The 24800-nt window shown below is 48.9% G+C and overlaps 2 protein-coding genes across 2 annotated transcripts; one reads left to right on the forward strand and one right to left on the reverse strand.

Moving 5' to 3' along the window:
- The first annotated feature begins 13814 nt into the window (after positions 1-13814).
- On the forward strand, positions 13815-19834 carry LOC132386713 (carcinoembryonic antigen-related cell adhesion molecule 5-like). Its single transcript, XM_059959065.1, has 4 exons — positions 13815-13920; positions 14100-14414; positions 17790-18077; positions 19395-19834. Exons 1-4 carry the CDS (start codon positions 13869-13871, stop codon positions 19508-19510), a joined length of 771 nt encoding a protein of 256 aa, XP_059815048.1. The 5' UTR covers positions 13815-13868; the 3' UTR covers positions 19511-19834.
- Positions 19835-20649: 815 nt separating this feature from the next.
- On the reverse strand, positions 20650-23161 carry LOC132386715 (cystatin-B-like). Its single transcript, XM_059959067.1, has 3 exons — positions 23096-23161; positions 22056-22166; positions 20650-20911 (listed from the first exon to the last, which is right to left on the reverse strand). The coding sequence occupies exons 1-3, from the start codon at positions 23156-23158 to the stop codon at positions 20786-20788; spliced, it is 300 nt and encodes a 99-aa protein (XP_059815050.1). The 5' UTR covers positions 23159-23161; the 3' UTR covers positions 20650-20785.
- Positions 23162-24800: the final 1639 nt, after the last annotated feature.

Below are 24800 nucleotides of genomic sequence, written 5' to 3' on the forward strand. Positions count from 1 at the left end.
CTTGTAAAATTCCACCGCATAAAGTTCTACCGCCATCTCCTCCTGTTTAATAGGTGCATCTAACAAATCAGCATCTTGAAAGAAATTTGAGGTGTGTTTAACCTTTGCAAAAATATAGTCATAGTAATATTACTATCAGATAATTCCCATTTATAAAGATTAGAATAAAAGTCCATAAATATCTTATTAATTTCATAAGGATCTGAAGTTTCTGTTCTATCTGGTCGCCGAATTTTTAAAATCTGTCTTCTGAGCATCCCAGCCTTTAACTGACTCGCTAAAAGTTTGGCAGATTTTTCCCCATGTATATAAAATAAACTTTTAGATTTAAAACTTTGCTGTTCAATGGGAAAGGTCAGAAGCAAATCATACTGTGATTGAAGTTCGACCATTACTTTATATAGGTCTTCAGTAGGTTTAACTGAATACGTTTTATCTATCTGTTTAATTTTATTAATAAGCACTGACAATTCCGCTTCATTTTTCTTTCTCAAGGCTGCTGAATATGAGATTATCTGTCCCCTAAGAAATGATTTCAAGGTGTCCCATATAACCAGATTTGACATTCCTTCAGTTGTATTAAATTCAAAAAATATAGAAATTTGCCCCTTAATAAAATTAACAAAATCTGGATCCTGTAACAAAACAGGGTTCAATCTCCACTGTGAAATTTTCAAAAATTCTATCCGGGAGCTTACGGGTTAACTTTAAAGGCGTGTGTTCAGAAAGCGCAAGGATGTCACACGCACATTCAACAACGGAGTTTAACAGACGTGTATCTAAAAAAAAAAGTAATCAATTCGAGAATATTTGTGATGGGCGTGTGAGAAAAAAGAGAAATCTTTATCATTGGGGTGTTTATATCTCCAAATATCGACAAGGCCATATTCTAATAAAAAAGAGTTAATACAAGCTCACGCTTTATTAGGAAGAGACGGATTGGTCGATGAGCCGTCAATCGCCGGATTTAAACAACAATTGAAGACACCACCCATGATCAGCTTATATTCATTGAGATTCGGTAACACAGAAAAAAATGTTTCTTAAAAAAATCAGAATTATCTACATGAGGTGCGTATACACACACCGGAGCTACCTTTTGCTGGCAGAATAAACCAGTAACAATTAAATATCTTCCAATCGAATCAGTGGTAGTATTAAGGTGCACAAAAGGGATTCTGGGACCGAGAAATATAGAAACGCCTTTTGTTTACTATCCGACAAAGGCCCTTTCCAGAACCGGAACAATCTCTCCTCATTCTGTTTTTGTATATGATTTTCTTGCGCAAAGATAATATCAGCGTTGAGTGTCTTTAATTTCTTAAAAAATCGTTTTACGCTTAATGGGATGATTGACACCGTTCCAATTCCAAGATATTATATTAATTTTATTAACACCCATGTTTAAAATTGAATTCAATATTATATGAAAGAAATGTTACGCAAGTACAGATTAAGCCAAAAGGCGCCGGTACGACCAGAAGGAGTGACGCATTTACGAGAAATCCATCAAAAGAACTGGCCAAACAAGAAAAAAAAACCTACTCTGATAGACCCCTCCCCCCTCCCGCCGCCCAATAGATAGAAATGAAGGACCCAATAGGCTGGTCCCATGCTAACTAATCACCTTAACCCTGTTCTCCATCTTGCAGCTCCAAAAATATAAAAAAAGCTAAATTTCCATGGAAGATAGCCATAATAAAAGGCACAATCAGAATTCAACTACTATAATGTAGTGTCTAACATTAATAAAAACGGCCATTTTACAATCAGCTGAAGTAGCTTAAACACACATTCAAAAGAAGGAATAAATCCGAGCAAATAATGTTACAAGCAATATTATTTCTCTCAAAAAGAAATGCAAATGAGTAAATGTATATAAGAGACCTACAGCTATAAGTATTGAAACAAATAAAAGAAATAAAAAGAATAATACAAAACAGGTCCGACACGGACCACTAAAGTACAATACTATAAAGGTTCCCTACAAAACTGTTATAGATATACTAATTATTAATAAGGTAAAAAAATTTATTCGAACACGTCCCATATCAGAGAATGAAAAGGTTCAGCATGTACTTAACTCAAAAGCTCCATAAACAACTCATACAGCAGATACTTCAAAATTGCCTATTGAGTAATCGGAGCAACTTTAATATTTTATTCAGTAGGCTTAACTTTCAGGTTTTTAATATACTCCCATCCCTCCTGAGTAGAGAAAATTCTCAATGGTTGAGATTTTTCACGAAAAAATTTCAGCTTTGCTGGAAAGCGAAGGGAGGGATTTAAATCTAATTTATGCATTTCACTCATAACTTCTCGATATTTCTTTCTTTCGGCAAAGATTTCGGGAGGATAGTCTTAAACTACACGAATCTGTGTTGAATTAAAGAGTAATTTCCGTTTCTTTCTGGCTTCTGGAGGAATAGCTTCTTTAGTCGTGTTGAAATGCTCGAGGACGGAATTCGGCAGAACGCCGAGAGAATGGAATTCTGTGGGCTCTGTCGATTAAGGGGCTAGTTTCGAGTGTCCCATTGAAAAGTGAATACAGCATATCTGACAAGAATTTTAACAGATCGCCAGTTTCACTATTTTCTGGCAGTCCCAGAATACGCAGATTCCTCTGATGCCCTCTTCTGTCTAAAGCAACCATTCTTTTCTTCGTTTTGGATAGTTCCATGGTAATTTCATTGATTTTCTTTTCAATTGAAGATATCTCCATTCCTTGATAAATCAAGGAAATTATCTGCTTGAATAAATCATGCTCACTCTCGATTCGGGTTGTAGTCTGGTGAAGTGTTTGAAGTTGAGAGTCCAAGTTTCTCAGCGAGTCTTGAATCGTAGAAATAGCTTTTTCGAGCTTCCCGTTTGAACCGGTCAGCTTATCAATTTTACTATTAAGCGATCCGAATTCCGACTTCGAATCTTGTATTGAAGAAAATATTCTCGCTAGTGTAACAGATTCCTCCGTTATCTTGGTTTGTTCAGTTTGTTCTATTTCAAGGAAAGTCATGCCTCTTCTCAATTCAAAACCAGAACGATTTTTTCCGGCCATTGTAATTAAGTCGTGAAATCCTTCAGTAGAAATAATAAATCCTGCAGTAGAAGTAGTAAGTCATCACAACTAAAAGGGACCAGTTAGTGCAATGTAAAATATATTAAAAGAGAAAGAGCCGCTAAAAATGCTGCGAAGTGGAAAATCCCAATAAATACGGTTCTGAACAAACTGGTATAGTGTAACGAACACTTCCCGAGCTCAATTCACCCAGCCCTTAATTATCTGGAAAACAATGGAAAAGCATCTGGAAAATGTCAAACTTTGACGTGCTTAATCCTGTTTTGTCAGATCAGAGACTTGTTTTGTACCTACAGTGCCCAGAACATGTGATGTCGGATGCGCACATGGAGACAACAATAATGGAACCACTCGGCTCCTCTCACCTCCACAAACATTCACAAGGATCTATCCCAGTCACTCCTATCCCGGTTCCCCATCATCTCCGATACCGCGCCAACTCACCACCACGAGACTGCGGGCAGTATTCGTCTCCTCTTTAATTATCCCGCCCCCCCCCAGTGGTCGGCCCTCAATTTCCATCCTGGGTAGATGATTCCTAACGTCTGAACAGGATTTGCCAAACACACCGGATTCAAACTTGCAATTCTGTCCCATCCACAAATAGTAACGAAGGGGGCAAACAATTACATCTTCACAGCACAATGTGCACATCTCCCGGGGAATCATTAACAGTGTACGCAGTTACAGAGATGGGGAAGGTTTTTAGTGTCCGGAGAGGTTTACGGTGACTCTGATGGGAGCAGCAATGGAGGTGCATACAGAGACAGGGTGGTTGTAGGGGGCAGAAATGGGGAGATGTGTAATGCCTGCCGGGTGCTTCAGAAACCGTGAATGATAAAGGGGAGGGGAGGTTCGGATAGAGGGGTGCAGGATCTTGACGGATTTCCAGACAGATAGAGATGTAGCGTCAGCAGCGGAAATTGGCAAAGCACAGAGCAGGGAGTATCCATCATTTTGATCTGTTTCCTCATTTTTAAACGTTCTCCACTTGTTTCATTTCCATGGTGACTGACATGAATATATTCAACGATTACAGTGGTGAAATACAGTTCCGTCTTTCCGTCTAGGCAGACATTGACTGTTTGGGAAATTTGAACCTGATGTTTGAAAGTTGTATGTGGAACTGAAGCGGCAAATGGCAAAGCAGAGAGCCCAGCCTCCGTTTCCAGCACAGGATTCTCCGGAGCCTACGCAACTTCCGGTGAGATCCTCCCACCACGAACATCTTTCCCAGCACACCACCCCGATTTCTGCTTTCCGCATGGATCGCCGCCTGCGCGACGCCCTTCTCCATCTCTCCCTCCTCACTGATCTCCCTCCGGACACTTACCCTTGCAAGAGGAACAAGTGCTAGACCTGTCCACGCCCCTCCTTCCTGACCCCCATTCAGGGCCTCAAACAGTCTTTCCAGGTGAGGCGACGCCCTTCTCAATCTCTCCCTCCCCACCGATCTCTCTCTGGACACTTACCCTTGCAAGAGGAACAAGTGCTAGACCTGTCCACGCCCCTCCTTCCTGACCACCATTCAGGGCCACAAACAGTCTTTCCAGGTGAGGCGACGCCCTTCTCCATCTCTCCCTCCCCACTGATCTCTCTCCGGACACTTACACTTGCAAGAGGAACAAGTGCTAGACCTGTCCACGCCCCTCCTTCCTGACCACCATTCAGGGCAACAAACAGTCTTTCCAGGTGAGGCGACACCCTTCTCCATCTCTCCCTCCCCACTGATTTCTCTCCGGACACTTACCCTTGCAAGAGGAACAAGTGCTAGACCTGTCCACGCCCCTCCTTCCTGACCCCCATTCAGGGCTTCAAACAGTCTTTCCAGGTGAGGCGACGCCCTTCTCCATCTCACCCTCCCCACTGATCTCTCTCCGGACACTTACCCTTGCAAGAGGAACAAGTGCTAGACCCGTCCAGGCACCTCCTTCCTGACCCCCATTCAGGGCCTCAAACAGTCTTTCCAGGTGAGGCGACGCCCTTCTCCATCTCTCCCTCCCCTCTGATCTCTCTCCGGACACTTACCCTTGAAAGAGGAACAAGTGCTATACCTGTCCACGCACCTCCTTCCTGACCCCCATTCAGGGCCTCAGACAGTCTTTCCAGGTGAGGCGACGCCCTTCTCCATCTCTCCATCCCCACTGATCTCTCTCCGGACACTTACCCTAGCAAGAGGAACAAGTGCTAGACCTGTCCACGCCCCTCCTTCCTGACCCCCATTCAGGGCCTCAAACAGTCTTTCCAGGTGAGGCGACGCCCTTCTCCATCTCTCCCTCCCCACTGATCTCTCTCCGGACACTTACCCTTGCAAGAGGAACAAGTGCTAGACCTGTCCACGCCCCTCCTTCCTGACCACCATTCAGGGCCACAAACAGTCTTTCCAGGTGAGGCGACGCCCTTCTCCATCTCTCCCTCCCCACTGATCTCTCTCCGGACACTTACCCTTGCAAGAGGAACAAGTGCTAGACCTGTCCACGCCCCTCCTTCCTGACCCCCATTCAGGGCTTCAAACAGTCTTTCCAGGTGAGGCGACGCCCTTCTCCATCTCACCCTCCCCACTGATCTCTCTCCGGACACTTACCCTTGCAAGGGGAACAAGTGCTAGACCCGTCCACGCACCTCCTTCCTGACCCCCATTCAGGGCAACAAACAGTCTTTCCAGGTGAGGCGACGCCCTTCTCCATCTCTCCCTCCCCTCTGATCTCTCTCCGGACAATTACCCTTGAAAGAGGAACAAGTGCTATACCTGTCCACGCACCTCCTTCCTGACCCCCATTCAGGGCCTCAGACAGTCTTTCCAGGTGAGGCGACGCCCTTCTCCATCTCTCCGTCCCCACTGATCACTGTCTGGACACTTACCCTTGAAAGAGGAACAAGTGCTAGACCTGTCCACGCACCTCCTTCCTGACCCCCATTCAGGGCCTCAAACAGTCTTTCAAGGTGAGGCGACGCCCTTCTCCATCTCTCCCTCCCCACTGATCTCTCTCCGGACACTTACCCTTGAAAGAGGAACAAGTGCTAGACCTGTCCACGCCCCTCCTTCCTGACCCCCATTCAGGGCCTCAGACAGTCTTTCCAGGTGAGGCGACGCCCTTCTCCATCTCTCCCTCCCCACTGATCTCTCTCCGGACACTTACCCTTGCAAGAGGAACAAGTGCTAGACCTGTCCACGCACCTCCTTCCTGACCACCATTCAGGGCTTCAAACAGTCTTTCCAGGTGAGGCGACGCCCTTCTCCATCTCTCCGTCCCCACTGATCTCTCTCCGGACACTTACCCTTGCAAGAGGAACAAGTGCTAGACCTGTCCACGCCCCTCCTTCCTGACCCCCATTCAGGGCTTCAAACAGTCTTTCCAGGTGAGGCGACGCCCTTCTCCATCTCACCCTCCCCACTGATCTCTCTCCGGACACTTACCCTTGCAAGAGGAACAAGTGCTAGACCCGTCCACGCACCTCCTTCCTGACCCCCATTCAGGGCCTCAAACAGTCTTTCCAGGTGAGGCGACGCCCTTCTCCATCTCTCCCTCCCCTCTGATCTCTCTCCGGACACTTACCCTTGAAAGAGCAACAAGTGCTAGACCTGTCCACGCCCCTCCTTCCTGACCCCCATTCAGGGCAACAAACAGTCTTTCCAGGTGAGGCGACGCCCTTCTCCATCTCTCCCTCCCCTCTGATCTCTCTCCGGACACTTACCCTTGAAAGAGGAACAAGTGCTATACCTGTCCACGCACCTCCTTCCTGACCCCCATTCAGGGCTTCAAACAGTCTTTCCAGGTGAGGCGACGCCCTTCTCCATCTCACCCTCCCCACTGATCTCTCTCCGGACACTTACCCTTGCAAGAGGAACAAGTGCTAGACCCGTCCACGCACCTCCTTCCTGACCCCCATTCAGGGCCTCAAACAGTCTTTCCAGGTGAGGCGACGCCCTTCTCCATCTCTCCCTCCCCTCTGATCTCTCTCCGGACACTTACCCTTGAAAGAGGAACAAGTGCTAGACCTGTCCACGCCCCTCCTTCCTGACCCCCATTCAGGGCAACAAACAGTCTTTCCAGGTGAGGCGACGCCCTTCTCCATCTCTCCCTCCCCTCTGATCTCTCTCCGGACACTTACCCTTGAAAGAGGAACAAGTGCTATACCTGTCCACGCACCTCCTTCCTGACCCCCATTCAGGGCCTCAGACAGTCTTTCCAGGTGAGGCGACGCCTCCATCTCTCCGTCCCCACTGATCTCTCTCTGGACACTTACCCTTGAAAGAGCAACAAGTGCTAGACCTGTCCACGCACCTCCTTCCTGACCCCCATTCAGGGCCTCAAACAGTCTTTCCAGGTGAGGCGACGCCCTTCTCCATCTCTCCGTCCCCACTGATCTCTCTCCGGACACTTACCCTTGAAAGAGGAACAAGTGCTAGACCTGTCCACGCCCCTCCTTCCTGACCCCCATTCAGGGCCTCAGACAGTCTTTCCAGGTGAGGCGACGCCCTTCTCCATCTCTCCGTCCCCACTGATCTCTCTCCGGACACTTACCCTTGAAAGAGTAACAAGTGCTAGACCTGTCCACGCCCCTCCTTCCTGACCCCCATTCAGGGCCTCAGACAGTCTTTCCAAGTGAGGCGACGCCCTTCTCCATCTCTCCCTCCCCACTGATCTCTCTCCGGACACTTACCCTTGCAAGAGGAACAAGTGCTAGACCTGTCCACGCACCTCCTTCCTGACCACCATTCAGGGCTTCAAACAGTCTTTCCAGGTGAGGCGACGCCCTTCTCCATCTCTCCGTCCCCACTGATCTCTCTCCGGACACTTACCCTTGCAAGAGGAATAAGTGCTAGACCTGTCCACGCCCCTCCTTCCTGACCCCCATTCAGGGCCTCAGACAGTCTTTCCAGGTGAGGCGACGTCCTTCTCCATCTCTCCGTCCCCACTGATCTCTCTCCGGACACTTACCCTTGCAAGAGGAACAAGTGCTAGACCTGTCCACGCCCCTCCTTCCTGACCACCATTCAGGGCCTCAGACAGTCTTTCCAGGTGAGGCGACGTCCCACCTGTGAGTGATTTGGGGTCATATACTGTGCCCGGTGCTCCCCGTGTGGTCACCTATATATCGGTGTGACCCGGCGTGGAGTGGGAGACCGTACTGCCGAGCGTCGTTTCGTTCGCCTGAGAAAGCGGCATCTCCCAGTGGCGAGTCCTCAGGACGGGTTACCAGTGAGTTCATTTGCTTCACATTTATGTTGGTGGTGACTCAAGTTTATGACAACGCATGCGCTGGAATTAATAGAAATATCAAAAATATTGTTAAACCAGGAATACACTCAGACGGTCAGGCAACCTCTGTGGAGAGGAGGAACTTTTACGATTTCAAGTCGAAGATCCTCTGTCAGAACGGCTGAGCTAATCTCAGGCCCCATGTCCCTCCCTCTTTGGTGGAAGTTCACTTCACAGTTTAGTGCCGCTTTATTGTCTCCCCCCCCCCCCCCACCCCACCCGTCTCCTCGTCCTGCATTGTAACGTCGACCTCTGTTCCTCCTTTCACAGATGCTGCCCGACCTGCTGAGTGTTTCCAGCAGATAATGTTTCTGCCCCATTAACGTGATGTTACCTATCCCCCCGGTAATTGGCTCCAGGATTGGCTCGTTCAGTACTCCCAGCGGTTGTAATTTATTCACAAATTGATTGTTTCTTTACTTCCTGAAGTCACGTTTGCAGCACTCGGGGTTCTGTATTCTGAGAAACGCAACAACTTCTCCAAAAACGTCGGGAGGTTCACTCGATAATACGTCGTGACGTCAACTGAAGCTGCTACTGTGAAGAACGGCTGAGAGCGGTCCTGCTTGCAGGCCTGGGCACAGAATGTCCCTCGGGTACCGAAGCAGATAAGCCGACATGGCACTGCAGAATTTGAACCGTATAGTTCTGCCCGCTCTTTAGTTCTCTCTGCTCTGAGAAATATGAAATACTCTTCGCCATAGACTTAAATGAAGATATTAATTTTCCGGCAAATTGACTTCTAAATAAATCACTCCAGAATGTCGATGATATCTGCAACTCTGCTCCATATTCACTACATACAGTTCTTTTCTACTTCTGGTGACCGCAGCCGACAGAAGTGCAGATCGTGATAATTGCAAAATAAAATTACTTGGACATTTCAGTGTTCGATTGAAGTGGAATATCAACAGGAACTCTTATTTAGGCGGCAAACTGATCTATACAGAAAGTCTGCTGTGTTGGCAGGTATAATTTCCACTTATTTATCAACATTGATAAATGACTCGATGGTGTACCCTGCCCTGTCTGCTGATCATTTGCTCCCTTGCGCCATCTATAGTCAGTATTGGGAGCTGACTGGACCGAACAAGTTGATTTCAGACTTGTGACAGTACGTCTGTATTTTCCGATCATTTCTGATAAAACGCGTTATGTTCGGATTAGCTTTTTTTCTGAAAAGAGAGATATTGCCTCGGTTAGATGTCTTGCAACCATGTTTTATTTGAATTGTGCCCTTAGCGTCACGGGTGAACACAACTGTATCGATGATTTCCTGAGGACTGTAATAGTTGATGTTTACATTGACATGAGACACGGGCTCTGCCAATAGAACTGAAAGAGGAGTGGAATCACTCCTTTCTACTGCAGTCCAATCACATCAGCTGGGAGTCTGTAAACAAAGTTACGAAATGCAGTTTATGAAAAGGAGTTCCCGGCCATAATTCTACGGATTTATTTTGTAGGCCTCTTTTTTCACTGTTGGCCCAACTTAATGTCACTTAAATTTGTTTAATTCTGTATGTCCAGCGGCTGAATTTCTTTCACAAACGGATCGATTCCTTAACATCGTGAAATCACGCCCGCCCTGCTCGGAGGTCTGTACTCTGAGATACAGATCTACTTCTCAAAACTTCAGGAGCTTCACTGCACAGTTGGTGGTAATTCCAAATGAAGCTGCCGGTGTGAAGAGAAGCGATGTGAAATCCAGCTTACAAGCATGGACACAGACAGTCTCTCTGTGACAGAGGCAGATAAACAAGGACGGTTTTCATTTATTTTAAATGAAGAGTTAAAATGCTCTGGCAAGCTTGGGACATCATCGCTGTAGCCTTAAATGTTTATCTCCAGAAATTTGATACAAATAAATCCAGGACAATGAATTATAATTAAAAGTCCTGAAGGACCTCTAGTATATCTGTTATTCTGCTCCACTTTCCCTGTTCCTGATAAACAGTCCCCCCCCCCCCGTGACGACTAAAGTAGATAGAGTAGAACAGCGTGAAAACTGCAAAATAAAATTGCTTAGAAGTTGAATCGGTGGTTGGAAGTGGAATATCGACAGAAACTTTCACTTGCCCGGTACAGTGATCTTTACAGGAAAGCCGTTGTGTTTCAAGGTTACTTTGATCTCAATCTGACAAGTATAATTTCTACGGTCAATGTTGTTCACCGGCTCAGTGGGGTTGTCCTGGCCTGTCTGCGCATAATTTGTTCTATTGCGCCATCTATTGTCAGCATTGGGAACTGACTGGGCAGAACAAGATTATTTCAGGTTTGTAACGGTATCTGCCACAGGTGGGCCCTGAAGTTGAATCATGAAGTTGTCTGGCCCATCTTCAACAGAAATCGAGATGGTACGTTGTTTCTATAATCAGTAGCACTGAATATAATTTGATGTAATGAGCTACCTGCTCATGACATTCATGTAAGATTCTGCATCGGTCTAACTGAGAGGGTATCGGTATCCGGACGAAGGCAAAGAGTTCAGCGGGAGTGCTCATGGCGTTGAAACGCAGTCTTGAAGGTGTTAGTGGGAACAGCGGCTGTGGTTGCAAAATCTCCTCTTGAAGATCGGCACTAACAAGCAACAACTCACAAGCGAAAGGCATGCCCCCCGTTTGCAGAACAAATATAAAGGCGTGGTAGTTCAGGGGGGTCCCTCATTTATAGCCCGAATATAATTTCCTACATATGTGAAGGGTCTTGGTATATTCAGCAGCTTCACACAAGAATCTCAGTGTCTGGGCATGACAGAAGAAGAAACACACCTGCACACGGCGATAAATGACACTGGTGGCAATACAGTGACGTCAGGAGTTTCACCGCTTATTGAATGTAGAACCTGTCTCTTATTTTGGTATCTATGCTATTTGCTTGCGTTTGTTTTCACGGTTTGATCTTTTTTTCCTGCACATAGAGTGTTTGACGGTCTTTTAATGGGGTCTATTTGGGTTCTCTGTGTCACCGAGACGACTCACCTCCCACACTCTGAATGCCGCGTTCCGGCCCAAGGAGCTCCCAGTCCACCAGGCAGAGCGCTTGCCCGCGTCAGATAGCAACAGAGCCGCGTCGCCTCTTTCATGACAAACTCATCATGGAGCTCTGACGTGTGACTCCGAGAGGAAGCGAGTATTTCTTCCATGTCCACAGAGTATGCGTCCTGATCCTCTAAATGAGGAATTCTCCAATCACCATAGCACTCCTCTTTCAGCAGTCGCTTCTGGGCCACAGAGTTGATCGCAGAATCTTCCTCCTGGTCATTTCCAAGCCCCGGCAACCCACCAACCCCATCTCAAGCGATATACTTATTATTGAGGGGCATGGCCACAAGGGGGCACTGCACTTGCTGCATATTCCTTTCCACTCTCCTGCCGGTCACCCAAGAAACTGCCCACTTCATCTCGGGCGTCTACCTCCCTGTAGCTTCTACCTATCCCCTCCTCATTGTCCTGTGTGAATCGAAGCTCATCGAACAGCAGCTCCCGTTCCTTAACATGCTCCCTCAGGAACTGCACCCGATGCACATTCTGCAGATGTATTTATGCGGGATAGAGGAGGTATCTCAATTTCCCTAAATCTCACACAAGGAACCCGACACTGACTCCACATCTATTATCAGCATGATAGCTATGTCATAACACTGAAAGGAAATCAAATCACCAGAAACTTCATTCCTTATTTCGAACATGCGTCTGCGTTTGTCCAAGCGTGATAATGCCTAAGATTGTTTAACTAAAGGCGGCCCACGCTAACAATTCCCCACTCCAGCAATGACCGCTCCAGCAATGGAGAATCCTTCTCCATCGGGGAGACCAAGTCAGAGAATTGCTATCATTGCTGTCTTAAACGCCAGGCGGCGTAACATAAATAGACAATAAATGCATAAAATGTACAAATTATTTATATACGTAAACAACTGAATGAACGAATAAATAAAGGAAACAACAAAATAGTAAATGAACAAATAACTAGAAGAGGAATTATGAGGTAGAATTCATGGATCAATAGATCGTTTAGAAATCTGATTGCAGAGTCAGCAGGTAAATCATTGAGCGCGGGTCTTCAGAGTCATGTACCTTCTTCCGGATAGCAGCAATGAGACAAGAGCACATTCCGGATGGTAGTAATGAGACAAGAGCATATCCCGGATGGTAGTAATGAGAGGAGAGCATATCCCGGATGGTAGTAATGAGACAAGAGCATATCCCGGATGGTAGTAATGAGAGGAGAGCATATCCTAGATGGTAGTAATGAGACAATAGCATATCCCGGATGGTAGTAATGAGACAAGAACATATCCCGGATGGTAGTAATGAGACAAGAGCATAGCCCCGGTTGGTAACAATGAGAGGGGAGCATATCCCGGATGGTAGTAATGATAAGAGAGCATGTCCCGGATAGTAGTAATGAGAGGAAAGCATATCCCAGACTGTAATAATGAGAAGGGAGCATTGAGCGGTTCTAACTAATGTTAAGAGAGCATATTCCGGATGGTAGTAATGAGAGGAAAGCATATCCCAGACTGTAATAACGGAAAGGGAACATTGAGCGGTTCTAACTAATGATAAGAGAGCATATTCCGGATGGTAGTAATGAGAGGAAAGCATATCCCTGACTGTAAAAATGAGAAGGGAGCATTGAGCGGTTCTAACTAATGATAAGAGAGCATATTGCGGATGGCTCTAATGGGAAGGGTGCATATTCCGAATGTCGATGGCGATGGTCTTTAACTGGGGACCTGGACTTCTGCAGGCGCAACGTTTTCAAGATGTCCAGGATTACGGTGAGGCTAGTACCGTGATGGATGTGATTGTCTATACACAACTGTTTGCAATCTGTGTGGAACCCAGGCATTGGGGCCTGCACACCAGACGGTGATGGAAACGGTCAGAATGCTCCCACCTTGCAGGTCCGTACATATCCCAGTCTTTGTTGACATACCGATATCAGACCTCCTCCATCACCGAATAGAATCCAGCCGCTGACGTGCGGTGACAACACTCAACCATTCTATCTACTTCAGAGGAGTGAAGTTTTGAGGAAAATGTCACGTGATCTGGTAAACATGAGGGCATAGTATCGAGGGCTGAATAGTCTGTTTCTTCAGCGATTTAAGTCTGCTTATTTCCCTGCTTCTCGCTCTACTATCCAACAGCTCCGAGGTTTGACCTAGCACACTCTCGACATCTGGCACGGAGACGAGGAAATGCGGATCAGTCTCCGAAAGTAACAGAGACAGGCGCCGCTCTCTCGGGATCGCGTGGATGACGTTCACTTTACTCGCTCTTTTTCTCTTCATGTCGGTGGGTGAGAGAAACTCTCTTTGAGACCATTATCGGATTCCACACAGCAGCAGATAGTTGTAGAACAGCACACAGGATTTGATGTAGATTCGAGCAAAGTACAGACTCTCTGATCCAATCAGCGCTGCCGCTTGTGACGTCAGAATCCAGATATCTGACCCGCAAACCAGGAAGTGCGGCTCAGTCTCCGAGTGTAACAGAGATCGGCGCTGCTCTCTCGGGATGTCGGGACTGGCCTTCGCAGCTCTCGTTCTTTGTCTCCACATAACGGCGGGTGAGGGTCACTCTCTCGAACAGTGAGCGGTCAGATAATCAACAGAACGGCGGGTGGTCAGAGGATAGAAGGGCAGTTTATAAGAGGCGATATGACTATCAGTGTCGATTGAGCTAATTGCAGTTCTCGAGTCTCTCCGCATCTGTCACTTTTCACTCTTACGATTTTCTCATTCTCAGGTGAGTCTCGGCAGTTTACCATTCTCGAGTTCAGCCAGATAAATGTCACCGTCAGGAGAAATGCGTTCTTGTCGGTACGGCCGTCGGCCGTGGTCACCAGTGGAAGCTGGAATTTTAATGGGAGAACAATCGCCCAGTGGATCGGCCAAACCGTGTCTATTGACAACGCCTACACATCGCGGGCTGAGCTATTCACGTCCACAGGGTCGCTTCTGCTGAAGTCGGTGAAAATGTCTGACGGTGGGGAATACCGTGTGAATATGGTTCCAACTAGTGGCTCCATGACCTCAGCGACTATCTCTCTGCGTATCATTGGTAAGTGAGACAGAGTTATACAGAATCATGCGATCTCGGACTATAACTTTCATTTTATTTCTGGTGTGATAGAATACAATATAACCTTCCCTGTTCGCTGCTGGGAGATGCATTATTTCCGATTGAACAAAACTATAGCGGGTGAGCAACATAGTTCCGCATTAGATTTAGATTAGAGTTCCTCTCGGACATGCATAGGTGGCTGTGATGCAGAAACGGGCCACCACTGCACCCTGCCAGTCCCACGTTATGGACTGTTCAACTCTCACTCGTACTCTGTAAAGCTGCAGATCAGTAACTATAACAGGAAGAACACGATAGTGGACCGGACAACATACTGTGCAGATTTAAAAATATAAACAAATATTAACAAAAATGGAGAACATGAAATGACGAGATAAAGTGTCCTTAAAGTGAGATCACTGGTTATCACTGGATGGGCAGGTGAGTGCAGTCATCCGATTTGATCAGCCTAAAGGCTGAAGGGTGGTAACTCTCCTTGAACCGAGGGCAGCGAGCACTGAGTTTCTCGCAGCTTCTACCTGATGCCAGCATCGCGAGAAGTCCTGCGTGGTGAGGCTATTTGATGACGGATGCTGTTTCCCTACCACGGCGCTTCATGTAGATGCGCTCAATGGTTGCGAGTGCTTTACCGTGATGGACCGGGCTGTATCCAATACACTTTGCAGGATTTTCCGTTCCAAGGCATTAATTTCCCTCACACCGGACCATGAGGCAGCAGGTCAATGAGCTCACCATTACACATCCATCGACCTTTGTCGCAGTTTTAGACGTCATGCCCAGTCTGCGCAGTCTCCTTAGGAAGTAGGGGCGCGGCCATGCAATCGTCGCTATTGCACCTACGTGTTGGGTCCAAGACCAGAACGTCCTCAAACAGTTAGCATGCTCCCCACGGTACATCTGTAGAAACTGGCGAGTATCTCTGGTGACATACTAGGTCTCCTTAAGAAAAATGGCGGTCGCGGTGCCTTCAGTGCAATTACATCAATATGTTGGGCCCAGGATAGATCCTCACAGAGTCTGACAGCCAAAGGAAATTCAAACGACAGTGAGACATAGGAGCAGCATTCGGCCGTCTGGTCCATCGAAACTGCTCCGCCCGTCAATCATGGCCGATCATTTTTTTTTTAACTTTTCTCCGACACCAATTCCCGGCCTTCTCCCTGTAACCTTTGATGCCATGTCCAGTCATGAACCTATCAATCTCTGCCTTAAATACCCCCCATGACCTGACCTTCACAACTGCACGTGGCCACAAATTCCACAAATTCCGGACTCTTCTTTTCACGTTGCCGGAAGCACCATCAGGTTAACATGTTCCACAGAGTCCCGCCCAGGCGCTGAATTGAACTGGCAACTGAACGGTGCCCACGTACCAAGTGGGGAGGAGGTCGTCCTCGACAACATCTCTGTGAGCCACACGGGAAAGTAAACTTGTGAGGCCTATAACATGGCTACAAAAAGGAATAATGCCTCAACCGCGGAAATCAATGTGTTCGGTAGGTCGTCCGTTCCTCCCTTTGCTGAGGTCCTATCACTAATGGTGTTGGTGCCGTCAGCCCGAATAATTCAACTAAGTGCCTGAGCCCGATTAGAATATCGTCTGACAATATCGTTTGACGACGGTGCATATTTATGAATAAGAGTATTGATGAAGATGTGAATCGGATTTGATTTGAATTGCGGATTGGATTGCAAATGGTTAATTGCTGCAGTTAAGACTACAAGGCGATACAATATGGGAAAGAGAATTAGACCATTTGGCCAATGGAGTCCGCTCCGCCATTTCATCATGGCTAATCCAATATTCCTCTCAGTCCCATTCACAGGCGTTTCCGCATATCCCTCATGCCCTGACCAATCTATCATCCTCAGCTTTAAACTTACATAACGACATGGCCTCTCCAGCTGCCTGTGCAACATAATTCCCAGATTCACCACATTCAATTCAAATAAATTCCCTTTCGTCTCCGTTCTCAAAGGACGCCACTCTATTCAGAGGTTGTCCTTCTGGTGTTGAACCCTCCCGCCATAAGGAACATCCTCTGTATGTGCACTCTAGAAAAGGCCTTTCACAACTCGATGGGTTTCCGTGAGATTACCCCCACATTCTTCTGAATTCCAGTGGATGGTGGCCAGAGCCGACAAACCCTCTTCTCAGGAAAAGCTGTTCAATCCTGGAATGATTTTGCTGAAGCTCCTTTGAAACGCCTCCAGTTTCAACACATCCTTTCCGCAAAAAGGGGCACAATTTTAGAAAACAATGTGGATAGGTTTCTGGACGGGAAAGGAGTGGAGGGGTATGGGCTGAGTGCGGGTCGGTGGGACTAGGTGAGAGTGAGCGGTCGGCACGGACTAGAAGGGCCGAGACGGCCTGTTTCCCTGCTGTGATTGTATTATGGGTGACAGTTCAGTTGTGTCATTCGAAGTAAAATTGGACAGGTATATGGACGGGAAAGGAATGGAGGGTCATGGGCTGAGTGCGGGTCGGTGGGACTAGGTGAGAGTGAGCGGTCGGCACGGACTAGAAGGGCCGAGTCGGCCTGTTTCCCTGCTGTGATTGTATTATGGGTGACAGTTCAGTTGTGTCATTCGAAGTAAAATTGGACAGGTATATGGACGGGAAAGGAATGGAGGGTCATGGGCTGAGTGCGGGTCGGTGGGACTAGGTGAGAATAAGCGTTCAGCACGGACTAGAAGGGCCGAGACGGCCTGTTTGCGTGCTGTAATTGTTACGTGGTTAAGGTTATACAAAACAGATCACAATCCTCCAAGTGGGGCCTCACCACTGGTTTCTAACATTTCAGCATTTTCTCCTTGTTTTTATATTCCCGTACCCTGGGAATGAATGCTTTCATTGCATGAACTTTGATACCTGGAAAGTCCAACATATCGCCAGTGAATTCCACAGTGAGGGATGATGCAGAATACCTATTCAGCTCTTCCACCAATTCGTTGTTGCCAAACACTACCTCTCCTCTCTCGACTTCCAGCAGTTTGATATCCACTCTCGCGTCTATTTTTACACCTCACGAATCTGAAGAAACTTTACATATCCTCTTTAATATGATTGGCTAGAGTGATTTCGAATTCCATATTTTCCTTCTTAATGACCTTTTAGTTGCCTTCTGTTATTTTTTTAAAACTTCCCAGTCATTTTACATCCCAGTAATGATTGTTCCATTGTACACCCTCCTTTTGGCCTTTGTGTTAGCTTTGACTTCTCCTGTGAAGAAGCACATAGGGATAAGAGCTGGCAATGGCGACGATGCTCAGTTGGCAGCATCCAAATATTATGTACATGATGTAGATAAAACCCAGTGAAAGCTATTTGCATTTTAATTGTATTTACAGAGACAGTGACCGGGGTTGCCGTGGTGACAAATAATTCCACTCCCCTGGAAAACCTCGATACCATCGCACTGAGTTGCGACGCGTCGGGCACTGTTCAGACACGGACATGGTTCAAGGACAACCAACCCATCCGGGAAAACGGCAGAATATTTACATCTCCCGACAGGGCGAAACTGACTATAATCAGCGTGAACAGAAACGACGTCGGGACGTACAAGTGCATCGCCCGCAACTCTTTCAGCAATGGCGCTGGAGAGACCTCCGTGGAGGTTTACTGCAAGTACACAGGTAACCAGCAACCATCATTTGTACCGGATTTTATTCTACTAGACAGGTATTCCCATTTTGTAGATAGGCCGGAGAAGGTCAGAATTGAACCGGGCATGCAAGTTTACTGTCAGTCCACAGTTAGACAACCGCGTTAATTTGTATCGGATATCCCATTGTAGAGATGGACTAGAGGAGGTCAGAAAATCCCGGATCCACCAGGATATTACTCTAATCAATATTTTATTTTCATTTTACTGATAGACCAGAGAAGGTCAGAATCGTAGCCGAGCGTCCAGTTGTGTCCGATATTGTGTCCGATGTAAACGGTGATGTATCAGGGTTTCAGTGAGGTGTTGGGCAAGGTTCCCAACGATGAGATCATTCGGAATGTCAGGATTCACGGGGCCGAGAGAAACTTGGCTGCGTGGGTTGATTGGTTGGAGAAGAAAAACGGTGGCAATAGCGGACAGGCGTTCTGCATGGGCGTCATGGAATAGTGGTGTGTCGCTGGGGTCTCTTCTATTCTGGGATGGCCGCTTTTTGCGAACGGTTTGGATGAGAGAGTCGAAGGGAGGGCTAGGGTGCTTGAGATAACACGACGGGTGAGAGAGCGGACGATTTTCCTAGGTGATATCCGCAGGAAGCAGAACTGTGCTGAGAAGTGGCAGATGAAGTTTAATCCAGAAAGGAGTGAAGTAATACACTTTGGAAGGTCGAAAACAAAGCGCAAGACGCGAAATACTCAGCAGGACAGAGAGCATCTGCTCAAACAGAAATATTGTACTTTAGTCTGCTTGATAAAATGAACACAAATTTAATGTTAGAGCGAAGGCGGGGGGGGGGGGGCAAAAGCAGATTTCTGAAAGGGCGGAAAGGATGGGGATATGTTGTGATCAAAGTGGTGAATTTACGCCTGCAAAGTTTTTAAGTTTAAAACATGAACGAACAGAAGACCTGGTGATAGCGGAAACTGGAGGATGCAAATGCAGTCAGAAATGGTAGAAGAGCCGGGACTGGGGTTCTGTATCTTCGTAACTAATTCAATGACCATTTCCAGTAGCTGAATTCGCGTTCATTCACTTTACCTTTCCTGTTCAGCCCTCTCCGGAAGCAGGTGACTCCCAGATCTCCTTGCGTGGTGAGTTGAACTCCATGCTGTCTGTACGGATTACAGACGAATGGCATCGACATGATGTCAGAATATTGGACCAAAACCAATGTTCAATATGGAGACAGCGTCCGGAACGATTCCGCGTGTGGATCAGTCATCATTTCCAAAAAAAAAACAAAGATGTGTTTTCGCAATCTAAAATTGATGTTTGTTTTCTCTCTTAGCACCAAAAACAGATGGAAATAGTACCCTCAGCCCTGGAGAGTTCGCGCTCTGTGTATTTGTTGTACTTCTCATGAGCCTGTGCAGAGCAACCTGTAAATGGTGCCTCAGATGTTAAGCGCATTTCTCTCCTAATCTCGCTTGTGATAAGCTGCAGACAGAGGCACGTTTCGCAGTTGCAGTCGTCAGCGAGAAGGGACGCCTCCCTGCAAAAGGAGCATTCAGCTCTCCTGCCCGACATCTCCACTGTCTCGGCGGAGCGGTTATAAAGTGGGTGGAGGGGACAAGACCTAAACGTCGCGCTTTACTTTCCTTTGCTTTCTCTGCCTGAGGCCTCAGCGATCTCAAGATGACCACTCTGACTCTGTCCAACGTCATGTACTCCGAGGGTTCATTCTTTCTGTAGACTGTCCCTTTAAAACGCCGAAAGCATGAGACTAACATTTATACGCAGTTGGATTTCTGCTGACGACAAAAATTGCCGCGCTTGGCACAGCCTTCCTTTAATTTGCTCCAGCTAACCAATCCCAGAGGCCGGCTGGTCGCTGGTCGGAGCTCTTCTTCGTGAATTGCCCCGAAACTCTGGCTTTGAAAATCTCCATCGCCGCCCCGATTGAAAAGTGTCCCTCTTAGGCGCTCCCTGCCGCAGATTGTACAACACGAACCGCTCTCTCCACTCGCCCCCTCTCTCCACTGAGCCCGACCTCTCCTCCCGCAAACCCCGCCCCTCGTCCCTAACGCGCCCCCTCCTCCCACGAACCCCGCCCTCTATTTCCTCTCATCCCGCCCACCTCACACACCCCGCCCTCTCATCCCACTGACATCATCCACACCTCGCAGTGATTCCCCTCCACACGCCACCTCGAACCGCGCCCCCTCCCCTTGTCTCCGTGACCGCCTGCCTCCGATTGGATCTCCGTCAGACTGTAGGTCAGCTGCCCGCATACGTCCAGCTCCCCCTCTCCCTCACACATCCGCACTAACTGCCCCGCAGCGTTGCCCCCGCCCCCAGCATCCGAAAGAGGGGATGGTTAAAGACGACCAGACGGCCAATCGGATCAACGCGTTTTATTAGCGAAAAGCTTGTGCGTCGAACAGCTGACGGTTCAGGTGGCCTCAGCGAGCTGAAGAGGTGGGTCTGCTGGTATTCCGGGAGCGCGGGACGTGTCGGAGAGTTGGCGGGGGGGAGGTGGGTGTATAGGGTCTCGGGGAGGTGTGAGTGTGTCTGGGATCTGTGGACAGGAAGAACCAAACCCAGCATTAAACAGTGGGTAGCTGAAGGGTGTCCCAACTACCCCGTGTGACGAGCTTCGTGGGGAGGGAGGGGAATATTCCCGAGGGGTGGGCCGCAAGCACAGCGAGGGGTTGGCATCGGTCAGGAAACTCTCGTTTCTCAGACCAAGGGTTCCAGCGGAGCGCAGTTACTGAAGTTTTCCTGGATCGCCACCAGAACTGGCAGCTTGTTACTGGGAACGAACACCTCCATGTGGACGAAGTTGTTGGGGTTTCCAATATCGACCTGTGGGCACGGTCACTCGGTTAGTCATGGGAGTCCCGTCCGCTAACCCCCTTCCCACTGCCACCTCCGTGACCCGCGCTCTCGCGAGACTTCCCTCCACACCCCCGCTACTTCTCGCTGCTCCCCTCCCCGACTCCTTCAACCCTCCCTCCACTACACACCTCCCCGACTCCGTCACCACTCCCTCCCCTACACCTCTCCCCGACTCCTTCAACCCTCCGTCCCCTACACCCCTCCCCGTCTCCGTCACACCTCCCTCCCCTACACCCCTCCCCGTCTCCGTCACCACTCCCACCCCTACACCTCTCCCCGACTCCTTCAACCCTCCCTCCCCGATACCCCTCCCCGACTCCTTCAACCCTCCCTCCTTCCCGTCTCTGTTAATCCTAACCTCCCGTACACCTCTCGCCTCCTAACCCCTCCCGATCTCCATTCCCATCCCACACTTCTTGGTCTCCGTTCCCCTCCCAGCCCCTCCCGGTCTCCATTAAGCTCCCAGCCCCTCCCGGTCTCCAATCCCGTCCCGTCTCCATACCCCTCCCTCCCCATCCCGGTCTCCATTCCCCTCCCACCCGCTCCGGGTCTCCATTCCCCTCCCACCCTCTCTCGGTCTCCATTACCCTGCCAAAGCTGCTCCCTTCCCGTCTCTGTTAATCCTAACCTCCCGTACTCCTCTAGCTTCCCACCCCCTCCCGGACTCCATTCCCATCCCACACCTCTCGAGCTCTATTCCCCTCCTAGCCCCTGCACACTTCCCGACTCTGATAATCCTAACCTCCCCTACACCTCTCCCCTCCCACACCCTCCCGGTCTCCATTCCACTCCCACCCCCTCCCGGTCTCCATTCCCCTCCCACCCTCTCCCGGTCTCCATTCCCCTCCCACCCCCTCCCGATCTCCATTCCCCTCCCACCCTCTCCCGGTCTCCTTTCCCCTCCCATCCCCTCCCAGTCTCCTTTCCCCTCCCACCCTCTCCCGGTCTCCATTCCCCTCCCACCCTCTCCCGATCTCCATTCCCCTCCCACCCTCTCCCGATCTCCAATCCCCTCCCACCCTCTCCCGGTCTCCTTTCCCCTCCCACCCTCTCCCGGTCTCCATTCCCCTCCCACCCCTGCTCCCTTCCGGCTTCTGTGTGGAAACTCGACCTTGATCAGCAGAAGTTTCCCCAGCATGATGGTCTGGTCCTGCTCACGGTACGTTTTCGCGACGAATATCTGCTCTAAGGCGTGGATGTGACTCTCCGCGTCGGATTTCACCTGGACAGGAACAACACAATCTTCTGTATCTCCCGGGGAGGACAGAGCGGGACGAGGAAGGGTGTCCGGAAGCGAGGGGCGGTACCATTTCTTTTTTACTTCTGCCCCCTCCATTTCTCCGCTTTACCTCGTTCCGTCTCTCGCCTTTCGCCACCTCGTACCCGTACTCCCCACTCTTCCTCGTCTCTCTCTGATCTATCATTTTATCCTCACTCCATCTACCTCTTCCCCCCTCTCAGCCTCCCCTGCTCTCTCACCCCCCTCTCCGTCTCTCTCTTCCTCCTCTCTCCACCTCCCCTGCTCTATCACCCCCCTCACCGTCTCCCTTTTCCCTCTCTCTTCGATTTCCCTGCTCTCTCACCCCGCTTCAACGTCTCTCTCTCCTACCGCTCTCTCCCCCACCCCTGCTCTTTCCCCCTCTTTCTGTGTGCCTCTATAATCTTTACCCTGGCCAGGCTTTTCTACATCTCTGTCGCTTCGTCACTAATCTTTCTCCCCTTCTCCTGCCCTGTCCTTCGCCTCACTCTCTGCTCCCTCATTCCACATTCCCTGCTCGTTCTCATACTTTTCCCGTCTCGCTCTCACTCTTCTCCCTCTCCCCGTCTGTATCCCTCTACAATCTCTCCAATTCCCCTGCTGGAACTCTCACCTTTCATCCGTGTCTCTACCTTCTTTCTCTCCCTCTCACTCTCCCTCTCTCGCTCGCGCACTCTACTTCTCGCTCTTTCCTTCTCTCTCCCTCTCCGTGCTCGAAAATTCCTCTGCCCTCCTTCCCCTATCTCGCCTGGAGATATATATATATATATATATCACTATTTTATTCACTTTCTCACCCCGCCTCTCTCTTTCTTCCCCCCGAGGAGGGCAGTTTAAGGGGTGTGGGAGTGGGGAGGACTGCGCTCCTGGTTCTGGAAGAGTTTGGAACAAACCTCATCTGCGACCTTATGGACCTCTGTCGTGGCCGGCTGTTCTTTTGTCCACACTGGTGCCATCTCTCTCTCTCTGTTGTACTTGTTCGTTCGCTGACACTCTCTCTCTCTCTCTCTCGCCACTTGTCACGGCCGCTTTTAAAGATCTGGCCCCTCCCCCACCCCTCCGACATGCCCCTCCTCCCTCTCAGCTATTCCCCCGCCCCGTTTTGCCCTCTCTCGGGCTCTTGCCCTCCGCTTGGGGCATGGAACCTGACCCCGGCCCCTTACGGATGTGACCTACTTACGGGAAAGGTGCACAGAGCATAGGGAACATTCACAGAGATGCTCCTGGGTCTGCGGGGCCTCTGGTTTCAGGAAACATTGAATGGGACAGGATTCTAATGAACGTAGAAGATTGAGAGGGGATTTGATGGAGGTTCACTGGCTTTATCCGCTGTGGTTGGGTGGGACTGCAAACAGTGATCAAAGGTTAAGGGTGAAAGGTGAGAAGTTTAAGGGAATTATGAGGGGGAACGCCTTCACTCAGAAGGTCGTGAGAGTGTGGAATGATCTGCGAGCACGACTGGTCCGTGCGAGCTCGATTCCAACGTTTAGGCGATGTTTGCACGGGTACACGGATAGGGGGCTTCTGGGGGTCTATGATCCAGCTGCAGCGGGCTGGGATAATGCAGCTAAAATGGTTTCCGCATGGGCTAGATGGGCCAAAGGGCGCCCCTGTAAGTCGTGTTTCTCTGTGACTCTATGAGTAGAGTTCCAGAGCCACCAAGCGCCTCTCCTCTGCAAACTTTGCATCAAAGCCATCGATCCCATCATCCAAATCACTGGCATTATGACGTGAAACAAATCGGTCCCAACAGAGACCCCCCTGGAACAACCCGAGTCACCGGCAGCCAACCAGAAGAAGTTCCCTTTCTCCCCCACACTCTGCCTCCTGCCAATCAGCCAGTATTTGTCCCGTGCCGGTACCTTTCCTGTAAAACCACCGGGTCTTAACTTGTTATGCAGCCTCCTGTGCGGCACCTTGTCAAGGGCCTTCTGAAAATTCAACCACACAACATCCGCCGACTCCCCAGTGTCTATCATGCTTGTTATTTCTTCAAATAATTCCAAAAGATACGTCAGGCAGGGTTTTCCCTCGAGGAAACCATGCTGACAGAGACCTATTATATCACGCGCCCCCAAGTACACGGAGACCAGCTACTCCGAAACCACCTACTTAACAACGGAGTCATAGAACATAGAACACAGAATAGTACAGCACATTACAATGGTGCCCACTCTCAAACCCTGCCTCCCATATAACCAACCGCCTTAAATTCTTCCAGATACCTGTCCAGTAGTCTCTTAAACTTCACTAGTGTATCTGCCTCCACCACTGACTCAAGCAGTGCATTCCACGTACCAACCACTCTCTGAGTGAAAACCCTTCCTCTAATATCCCCCTTGAACTTCCCTCCCCTTACCTTAAAGCCATGTCCTCTTGTACTGAGCAGTGGTGCCCTGGGAAAGAGGCGCCGGCTGTCCACTCTGTGTATTCCTCATAATATCTTGTACACCTCTATCATGTCTCCTCTCATCCTCCTTCTCTCCAAAGAGTAAAGGGGTAGTGAGGCGACCAGAACTGGACACAGTACTCCACGTGTGGCCTAACCATAGTTTTATGGAGCTGCAATATTACAGCGCGTCTCTTAAACTCTATCCC

The sequence above is a fragment of the Hypanus sabinus genome, unplaced genomic scaffold (genome assembly GCF_030144855.1).
Source record: "Hypanus sabinus isolate sHypSab1 unplaced genomic scaffold, sHypSab1.hap1 scaffold_1266, whole genome shotgun sequence".
Lineage (NCBI taxonomy): Eukaryota > Metazoa > Chordata > Chondrichthyes > Myliobatiformes > Dasyatidae > Hypanus > Hypanus sabinus.